This window comes from Myotis lucifugus, unplaced genomic scaffold (genome assembly GCF_000147115.1).
Source record: "Myotis lucifugus unplaced genomic scaffold, Myoluc2.0 scaffold_61, whole genome shotgun sequence".
Classification (NCBI taxonomy): Eukaryota; Metazoa; Chordata; class Mammalia; order Chiroptera; family Vespertilionidae; genus Myotis; species Myotis lucifugus.
Window position 1 is genome coordinate 5,644,667 of NW_005871109.1, and position 11,157 is coordinate 5,655,823.

Sequence of the window (11,157 nt, forward strand, 5' to 3'; positions counted from 1 at the left end):
CAATTAAACTGTATATATGTATATATTTACATGATTTTAACCCTACACTTATCATTTAGTAAGCATATAGTAAATATTAGAGTATAGTATATGGATATGTATATATGTATATGTATATATGACACTGTCTGAAGAAACATTTCTGGGGTTTCTGCTAAAATAATTTTTAAAAACCAGAAAGATTCATAATTGCATGTAAATATGCACTGATACTTAAATATATTTATTACTTCCCATATGTATTAATGAAAATGAAATCATTAAATGTATATCTTCTTTAATATAATATTTCAGGTTCATTGGTAGCAGCTACATAATCATATGGATTCCTTGAGGGATGACAACCACACAGCAGTGACAGGCTTCATTCTACTGGGCTTAACTGATGACCCCGTCCTTAAAGTCATCCTCTTCATGATCATCCTGTGTATCTACCTGGTGACTGTATCTGGCAACCTCAGCATAATTATTCTTATCAGTGTCTCTCCTCAGCTCCATCATCCTATGTATTTTTTTCTGAGCCAGTTGGCTTTTGCTGACATATGCTTTTCAACTTCTGTCACACCCAATATGCTTGTAAATTTCCTGGTGGAGAGAAATCCCATTTCCTATCATGGATGTGTCATCCAGCTTAGTTCAACTGCTGTCTTTGGGGCAGTCGAGTGCTTCCTTCTGGCTATCATGGCATATGATCGCTTTGTGGCAATTTACAAACCACTGCTTTATTCAATCAAAATGTCCACACAAGTCTGTGTTCAGTTCCTCATAGTGGCTTACATGGGTAGTTTTCTCAATGCTTCCTCCTTTACTATTTGCTACTATTTTTTATTCTTCTGTGGACCAAATCGAGTCAATCATTTTTTCTGTGATTTTGCTCCTTTAGTTGAACTCTCCTGTTCTGAGAACAGTATCCCTGTAGTTGTCCCCTCATTTACAGCTGGCTCCATCATTTTGTTCACTGTGTTTGTCATAATTGTTTCCTACATGTACATCTTCATCACCATCCTAAAGATGCGCTCCAATGAGGGGCGCCACAAGGCCTTCTCCACTTGCACCGCCCACCTCACAGCAGTAAGTCTGTACTTTGGGACCATCATATTCATTTATGTGTTGCCCAAGTCCAGCTACTCAACTGATCAGAACAAAGTGGTGTCCGTGTTCTATATGGTGGTGATCCCCATGCTGAACCCCATCATCTATAGCCTCAGAAACAGTGAGATTAAGGAAGCTCTAAAGAGAATGCTTGGTAGAAAAATATTTCATAGGATTTGATGTAATAATACAAATAAATAAATGAAAGGAAATTGAGTGTCTGTGGTCTAAATATATTTGTCCATTTGTTATTAGCCAGTATAGAGTATTTTAGTTAAGGTAGAGGTTTGATCTGATATCATACTATAAAGTCGAGGTCTATTCTGAGTTACCTTTAATAACATTAAATTTATTATTAGAAACACATATTGGCTTATATGAAAAACTCTTAATCTGTGTGTAGGGAGTGGCTATAGGGTCAAGCCTCGGATTGACCTGTAGCAGGGCCACAAACAAGTCCCAGCTTGGAGGGCAGAGCCCTCTTAGCATAATTAAGCTTGACCTTATAGCCCTCCCTAGTTCCTTCCTAGGTAGCTAATGGGCTGTGGGAGGTGCAACAAGTGCTGCCAAAACAAGGTGAAACGCACAAGAACATTGTAAACATGTTGACCACTTCCTGTGTTTTGCTTTGTGTGTTTTGACTATAAAATAAAGCCTTGGCTTGCAGGCTGGGTCTTTCTGTGTCCTCATCCAGGCACGGGAGATCTACAAAGCCCCAGCTGTATTCTCGTTTGTCTTCTTTAATCTTTCACTGCCCCTCCTCAGGTTCACCCTCGGCCGTGCCGGCATGGCACATGTGGCCTGAGTACGGGGGAACTACAATTGCAAGGTGAAAGGATGCTCCAGTGAAGCACGTGCAGATAGCAAAAAGTAAGGTAAGGAGCGCAGTTTAGTAATAGCTAGGCATAAAACATGGGAAATTCAGGATCTCAGGAAAGGGATCTCTAAAACAATGTTCAAAAAAGCGTAGTCAAATTCCTAAATTTCTTAAGGTGTCAGAAGGTACTCTCTTAAATCAGGCTTAAGGAAAACGAGTGCCCTTGTCATCTTTAACTATGTGGGCTCTTGTTTGAACTGCATTATGCCCACTTCATATTGAGGATCAAAAGTCTGTAACACCTAAGGGCCCGGATCCTCCACCTCTAGTGTGGGAAGGCTCAACAGCTAGAGAAAATGGGGCTAACAGTCATTTTACAAAAGGACTCTTTAATGCTTTGTCTGAAAATTATCACATGACGCCTTGGGACAGGCAGATTTTAGCAAAAATAACTTTAGATGCCAGTCAATGCTATGGAGAGCAGAATATGATAAGATCTATGAACAACAGGCTGAGCTCTAGGCTGCATTTGGGCTGTAAGTCCCAGGCAATATAAAAAATATCTGAAAGATCCATGAAAAGAACTCTCATTTATTAAGTCTTGTCTATGTGTTATGCGTGCTTGTCTGTTGATAGTTGTTTTATCTGTCTTTGTTGCTTGGTTTGATTTGTTTATTGTTAGTCTATTAAGCATGCCTTTAATTTTAAAGAAACAGTAGATGGCCAATCCATTACTAAATTTCCCCAGAGCAAACAGAATGTGGGGATGGAGAGGAAGAATATAAACAATACATGTGGCTGATGACACAGGTTCTAGGAAAATTCCCTAGACAAAGGGAAAGTAACTAAAAAAGGCCCCAGCCCATTAATTACTAGGTCTTTTGGTGTTCCTGTAAAATGGATGCCCACTCTTGGGAGTGTTATTAAAAGTCTCATTTTTGCCATGTTTTTATTTCCCAGTCCGTCATTTGAAATTTGGATAGCTGAGACATTTCTCACAATTTAGGAATACGTCTGGGATTTCTGTACCCATGAAGAGAAAAAGGCTAGCTTAAGAGAAGGTGCACCCCGCCCGATTTTGGGTGGCCTCTTGGACCGACCCCCATCTCTTTATGGATGCTATAGAATGAACCCAAGACTGTTTTTCTTTAAAAGATGGCAAAAATGACACAAGGAAAATATACAGACTGGGTTTGGGCAACAAGATTAGTGTTTCCATAATAATGGGTAGTCCTTGAATAATAATGGACCGCATTCCAAGGTTGCCTCACAGGTCCCTGGGCATTCCTGTTTTTATAAAGGAAAATAAAATAATACTTGAACATTAAAGCCACTGCAAGTCAGTAAGTTATCTCTGTTAAAGAATTTGCCAAAGGAAATGACTTGGATAATAATAATTGGCTTTAAAATCTCAAAATTGTTAAAACATAAATAAATAGATGGAACTAAAATGAAAGAATTTGTAATAAAGCTTTTTCAGTAATAATTATAAATATATTAATAATGAAAGTCCAGTTACTCAAGAGGAGGCTGACTGCACTCTCTGTTAGAGGAAAGGGCCAGTAGCCTTTCTCCCTGTAAAGGCAGAAAAACCACAGCAGCAGCCTTAGATGTTATCTCTAAGGAGGAATGTGGCAGTTTTAAAATTCAAGCGTCCCGGAGGCCTGCTCCCTCCTCCCCCTGCCTTCTACCATGCCTATTCATAATTTTCCAAAGTCCTTGGTAATTTAAAGACTTTAGAACACTGCTAAATTAAATAATAAAAATTATTAAATATCTAGGTATTTTAAAATAACAAAATTCTCAAATATCAATCTGAGTTGCCTCATATGAAAAATCTAGAGGATAGCCCTAACCGGTTTGGCTCAGTGGATAGAGCGTCGGCCTGCTGACTGAAAGGTCCCAGGTTCGATTCCGGCCAAGGGCATGTACCTTGGTTGCGGGCACATCCCCAGTAGGAGGTGTGCAGGAGGCAGCTGATGGATGTTTCTCTCTCATCGATGTTTCTAACTCTCTATCCCTCTCCTTTCCTCTCTGTGAAAAATCAATAAAATATATTTTTAAAAAAAGAAAAGAAAAATCTAGAGGATAGAATTGAATCTATTACTTAAATATGGCTTGTATTTTATTTGAAATACATCCTTAAAAATATAAATATATTACTAATCTGAGAAATGCTAAGTATTTAACTTGCCAGCTAAAATTTAAGGCTTCTAAGAGTTTAAAGTTCAAATTAAGTTGAGAGAAATTATATGATTGTGATAACAAAATGCATAAAGTATAGAAATTCATCTTTAAGAAAAATAATTCTTGTATTTTTTCTCTGGAGAAATTAGTAGTTCAAAATATATTGTAGTCCTTAGGTGTATTACGTGTGGTAAAATTTCAACCTAGGAAATAATATTTTATTGGCTTAATTAAAAAAGAAGGATTAATTCTATGGTCTGAACCAAATTTTTAATATTAAAACCAGTTTAAATTTAATTGATATCTTTTAAAAATAATTACAAAAACTGTATAATATAATCTTTGGGTTATGTATATTTGATAGTCTTTCCAAATTAAATTTCAAGACTTTAACCGAGAGATAGCTTTGGGACATTTCAAGGGCCCTGGAATGATTCAAGGATTTATTCTCTCTTCTTAAAAGAAATATTTTAAAACTAAATTAGACTGATCTAATATACTCAAAATCATGTGGGAAGCTTTATCAAATAAAAATTAATAACTGTTCTATTTAAATACATATATTTTAAATGTTATAAAGGTTTCAACTTCTAAGCTTATCAGGACAAGGTTGCTGAATACTTCGTTAGCTTTTCACAATATAATCAAAGTTTTATATAAACTCAGTTATATGAGAAGCCAATATTTTATAAGCAATTGGATCTAACAAAGTCCAAAGTAAAATTTGCATACATGTGCAAATAAGCCCTAGCCAAAAAGAATACTGCTTAGTAATAAATTTAAGCTTAAAGAGGAGAAATTTTAAAATCTCTTCCGCTACTATTTACAAAGCAAACTAAAAGTTATTATTCAGGCATTAAATCTCACCATTAATGAGACACCATAAGAAAAAAGAAAGTTACTTTTACTTGATATGTATGCATTGCAGTATTGGCCAGCAAGTTTCTCTCCTACTAGTTTTTCTGAAAAGCAACCAGGTTGGTTGTTCTGTTTAAGAGAAAGTAAAAGTTTTTAAAAGAAACTCCCTAAATGTGGCTTAGAGATTGCTCTGGGAAAAAATACAGAGGGAAATCCCCTTCAAATACCTTGGAACTGTACTTAAAAATTAATGTATTAGGCCTCAAAAGGTAGAAATACAAAAGGATTGCCTCAAGACCTTAAATGACTTTTAGAAATTATTAGAGGACATTAATTAGTTAAGACCTATCTAAAAATATCTATGGGAGAAATGACAAATTTATTCAATATACTCAGGAATCCTAAGAAAGTTTTTATTAATTGTATGCAAAGACCTACAGAGCCATTTTTCTAATTTCGTGGCTCGCATGTAACAGCAGTTTGCAACCATCTAAAAAATATAAATGCCAAGCGGTTTAGGGCCATCTACTAAATCCTATCTTCCCTAAAATAAGGACACTTAAAAGTAAATAATTTGCATTTTGCCTCCCTAACCAAAGCTTATGCCTATATACTCAAAAAGACTGACAGCAGCCCTGACCGGTTTGGCTCAGTGGATGGAGCGTCGGCCTGCGGACTGAGAGGTCCCAGGTTCGATTCCGGCCAAGGGCATGTGCCTTGGTTGCGGGCACATGGTGTGCAGGAGGCAGTCGATCGATGTTTCTCTCTCATCGATGTTTCTAACTCTCTATCCCTCTCCCTTCCTATCTGTAAAAAATCAATAAAATATATTAAAAAAAAAAAAAAAAGACTGACAGCAGAGATCCAATTAGTGTCATTTACTGTCCACACCCTAGGACAAATAAAGTTGGAAAATAAACCTTATTTCAGACTGATTTAAATTGGCAAATTGAAAAAAGTGAATGTGGCAGGAGAACTAAGACAGATAATGGAAGGTTACCGGAGGCTTAATACTGTCGCAAAGGCTTGTCTCTCACCTGGAGATTACATATTATGGAAGTGTTTTATCCGTGTACGTTCAGGGAATGGTATTAGCTGCCGCATTAAAGGAGATGTTACTTGCTGGTCAGCAGAAAAGGAAAGGGGGTTGTTTAACTGTGGTAAACTAGGGCATTTTGCTAAAGATTCTAATGCTAGAAATGGAAGTCAAAAGGCTACAGGAGTGGAAACAACCAGCCTGGACTATGTCCAAGATGCAGGAGAGGAAAGCATTGAGTAAATGAATGCCGATCCAAGACTGATGTTGATGATAATCCAATGCCCCCTTGGCAGGGAAACTTCCGGCCGCACCAAACAGTAGGGGCCTTATCCTTGACCCCACTGCAGTCTTTCCAGCCGGCTCAGTCCCAAAGCCAACTGTTCGAAACCTTTACCGTGCCACCCCAGGAAGCGCAGGATTGGACCTCAGTCCCACCTTCCTGATATGTACTAACCCCAGACATGGGGCCTCAGGCCATTGCTACAGGAGTGTATGGTCCTCTTCCCAGGGCATGATGGGACTAATTTTAGGGAGGAGCAGTTTAACATTGAAAGGGTTTCAAGTTCTTCCTGGAGTGATAGATCAGGACTATACTGGAGAAATTAAAGTAATGGCACAATCAATTAATACTATAAATCAGGTCTTACCAGAAACAAAAATAGCACAAATTCAAGGTCAGGCATAGCGGAAAGAGCCAATTCTACTCTTAAAAAGCAATTACAAAAACAAAAAGAGGGAGAAGGATGTTATGTGTTAAATTTTTTGAATTACGATGCAGAGAGTTGTACAGCGGCCTCCAGTGCAATAGCCTCCACTGAGTTAGCCCGGGGAAGGATGCACAAACCAGACAAGAGTTTTACCAGATCCAGTAATGATGTGGGAAAGAGGCTGTGTTTTTTATCTTTTATCTTTCCAGAAGGAGCAGCACAGCCAATTTGGGTGCCAGAGCGTTATGTGCGTCACCACAATGGACCTAGAGAAGGTCCTTGTCCCTTCGTTCAAAAGACTGAGAATTGCCCGGATGACAACAATGCGGAAGAAAAAGAAAATGAAGGCTACGCAAGTGACCGAGGTGCCAACATGGGATCAGCTGAAGAAGTTAAAGACTAAAGCTCAGCAGATGGTAGAAAAGCAAGTGTAAGCTACTCCCTCAACTATGTTTCTGGCTATGCTAGCATTGGTTAGCTGCCAGTCTTCTGTAAAGTCTTGCACAGCCAAGTTCAAGGACTGAGTAAATAAAGGGTGTCCCAAAATTCATGCAAGAAGTAATTTTGATAGAAAACACAGGTTTATAATTAAAAATTGTAAATTTTTTATTGATTCATAAAGTATACAGTATAGGGTTTGCATAAATGTGGCTGAATTTCGTTGATACAGTGCTCAATTTCCTCCTTCAAGGCGTGGGTGGTCGTGGGCTTGTTGGCATAAACCTTAGACTTCAGAAAACCCAAGAAAAAGTCCAACGGTGTTAAATCGCATGATCTGGGCGGCCAATTCTGATAACCAAAACGGGAAATTACATGACCAGGAAATGACTCATGCAGTAATTGAATTGTTTCTCGGGCTGTATGGCATGTGGCACCGTCTTGTTGAAACCACATGTCGTCCACATCCATATCTTGCAATTTAGGCACAAAAAACTGGATTATCATGTCGTGAAAGCGAGCACCATTAACTTTTATTGCCTGAGCAGCCGAATTTTCAAAGAAGAATGGTCCGATGATGCCTCCAGCCCCAAATCCGCACCAAACAGTGACACGTTGTGGATGCATTTGTTTCTCAACAATCACTCATGGATTTTCTGAACCCCAAATGCGACAATTTTGTTGATTAACCAAGCCATCAAGATGAAAATGAGCCTCATCGAAATTCAGCCACATTTATGCAAAACGGTCATGGAAAATTTCAACAAAAGAGTGCGTATGTGCCAGCAAAGCCGTGGAAGCCATTTACCTGATATGCTATTCCATACATAACCCTATACTGTATACTTTATGAATCAATAAAAAATTTACAATTTTTAATTATAAACCTGTGTTTTCTATCAAAATTACTTCTTGCGTGAATTTTGGGACACCCTTTATACACCAGCAGCAAAAGAAACTTTCATTTAGTAGCTAAAAATGTTAATATGTCTGTAGTTTGGTTTTTGCATTGGCTTTATTTTGTTATTGTTTTAACTAATAACCCGGTGCACGAAATTTTCCTTTTCAGCATCATCTGTGGAATCAATGGAATCATCACTCAAACATGTGTGAAAATCTCCATAGAGTATATCCAAAATTTCTTCATTTAATTTTTGAACATGCTCATTTTTTGGACAAAGAATTGCACGTTTAGATATATTTTTAATATTATCTATAGATATAGTATTTCCAAAGGTAGCTTCAATAATAGATCCATTACAAATCATTTCACGGGGGATTTCAATAATATCCATTCCTAAATGAAAACTGCTATCAAGTTTGCCATCTCTAAATTTTACTAACCATCCACTATAAGCAGAATCCTCTGATCTCAATCTCATATTTGTTGTAAGAGACAACTTTCTGAAACATCCCCAAACATTGCAGTACTTTAAACTCGTTTGTACTATGGCCGATCGCATAGCATGTGGTACAATACTGAGACATTGTCGAAAATCCCCTCCAAGGAGAACTTTCCCACCAAATACAACATTCAAATTCATAATTTCTCTTAGTAATCTGTCTATGGCGTTTATAGCATGACTGGATGCCATGGTGCAGTCATCAATAATGAGAAGTTGGGCCTTTTTAATAGTTTTAGCAACTTCACTGTTTTTATCGAGTCTAGAAATTGAAGTTTTATTTAATGGAATCGGTAATTTATATTGGGAATAAAAGGTGCTTCCACTGAGAAGTAAATTTGCAGCAATTCCTGTAGACACTGTGGGTAAAACAGTACTACCACGACCTCTAATATAATGTATTAAAACTTTATAAAGATATGCCTCCATGCTCCGAGGGCCGGTTCCTACCTCAAACCTTGCCCTCCCGGGAAACAGCTCGGGGAGGGCGCAGCTGTTTCCAAAACGACCCCTGCAGGACTGACTTCCTTCCGGTTGGTCAAGCCTCGGTCATGACACATTACACCCAGGGTTTTTATATAAATAGATAGTAGTAGTTTAAAAACAAAAAAAGGGGGAGATGTAGGATGTAGGGAGTGGCTATAAGGTCAAGCCTCGGATTGACCTGTGGCAGAGCCACAAACAAGTCCCAGCTTGGAGGGCAGAGCCCTCTTAGCATAATGAAGCCTGACCTTATAGCCCTCCCTAGTTTCTTCCTATGTAGCTAATGGGCCGTGGGAGGTGCAACAAGTGCTGCCAAAACAAGGTGAAATGCACAAGAACATTGTAAACATGTTGACCACTTCCCGTGTTTTGCTTTGTGTGTTTTGACTATAAAATAAAGCCTCAGCTTGCAGGCTGGATCTTTCTGTGTCCTCATCCAGGCATGGGAGATCCACTGAGCCCCAGCTGTATTCTCTTGTTTGTCTTCTTTAATCCTTCACTGCCCTCCTCAGGTTCACTCTTGGCCGTGCTGGCACGGCACACTGTGTAATCCTTTAACAATGTGTGTGTGTGTGTGTGTGTGTGTGTGTGTATATATATATTTAAAAAGTTGTTCTCTGCCATAAGTTAAGGTTTTTCTACCTCAAAACATTTAAGACTATATCCATTTTCAATAGCATCTTATCCTAAAATGAGTGTGGTAATTATACTTACAACTAAGTGCATTCTAAGAGGAAATGACAAAGTGCAACCAGTAGAAAACTGGTAGCAATGTTTTTTATTTTTTGCAGGAAAGTTATCTGCTGAGGATTGGCAGGCTTTGTGGACCTCTAAGATTCTGGCTCATATTCCTGATTGACCTGTGAATTCTGTCATGTTGAATCCTGTAACTTGTATATGGGAATGAGAAAGTTTCCTTAACTCCTTAGGGACTGAGTGGAACAAACTCTTGAAGTGACTTGTTCATGGGAAGGCACACAGGAAGGACTTCTCAGGAAACTTGAGGGAACTGAATTTGTGACTGCCTGTTGGAGAGGCTTAAGGAACAACCACATTTATATATCTTCCCTGTCCCATCTTTAGTGCCTCAGCCACAAAAATCTACCTTTTTGGTGACAGATTTATTGAGTATTATTCATTTCATTCATTCATTTGTTCCTTCTTATATTCAAAAATTATATTAAATGATTCATATATTCCAGGGATTGTCCCAGGCTTTTGGTAATATGGCAATAAAACCAACAAGTTATTGATTTAGACTATTCAAAGGGGACAGTGATATGGAGAATGAGAAAGCAAAGCATAACAAGGAAAACTTACTTGTGAGGGGCAGGAAGTAGGAATATAGCATTTGAGCCAAGATGTAGGAGTTGAGAACACTTCCTGTCAACTATGTGCTTACATGTGGACATCTGTGAAAGTCTAATCTTCTAATTATATGCATAAAATGTACATTTGAGGCAATGCCAGGCTTGCCTATTTTAACCAATTCCATGGTGAGCACAACTAACACAAATGACAAAATGATAAATAGATCTTAAATATCATGTGAGAGGATAATAGGGAACTCTGAGAACCTAGAGAAGTATACTTAATACTCCAAAATGCTTTTTTCCATGAAAGAATTATACAAGTCAGACCTCCCAGGCCATCGATTTAGTGTTCTTTTGGGACAGGAAGGGCCTAAGTCAAAGCCTAGGACATATCTAGGTGAGAAATCTGATTAATTCACGTCACATATATCCTTAGAATAAGAGAAATCTGATATGATCAAGTGTTGCACAGATTTGCAGTCCTGCAGAGCTAGAGAGTCTTCTCAAGCCTTGAACTTGGGTATTAGATGGTCAAGGATGGTGGTGCCTCAATAAGGTGAACTGAATATGCAAACAAACAACTCAATCCTAAATTATTCCTACCAATAATTGTTCAAATACAATGACCAGCATCCAGTGAAAGACAATGACCAAATAGTATGCAAAACACACATATAGAACTTCATAACTAACATATTCACCATGCCAGCAGTTATACCAGTCATTTCTCTTGGCCAAGCATGAATAATCCCTATGGGTTTTCACACTGGATCCTAAGAGAAAGCACAGACAGAGGAGCCATCCTAGCTTAGAAGGTACA

General features: G+C 38.2%; 1 protein-coding gene across 1 annotated transcript; it reads left to right on the plus strand.

The window, feature by feature from the left end:
- Positions 1-321: 321 nt before the first annotated feature.
- LOC102436455 (olfactory receptor 502-like) lies at positions 322-1,272 on the plus strand. Its single transcript, XM_006089693.1, has one exon. The coding sequence runs from the start codon at positions 322-324 to the stop codon at positions 1,270-1,272; it is 951 nt and encodes a 316-aa protein (XP_006089755.1).
- The last annotated feature ends 9,885 nt before the right edge of the window (positions 1,273-11,157 follow it).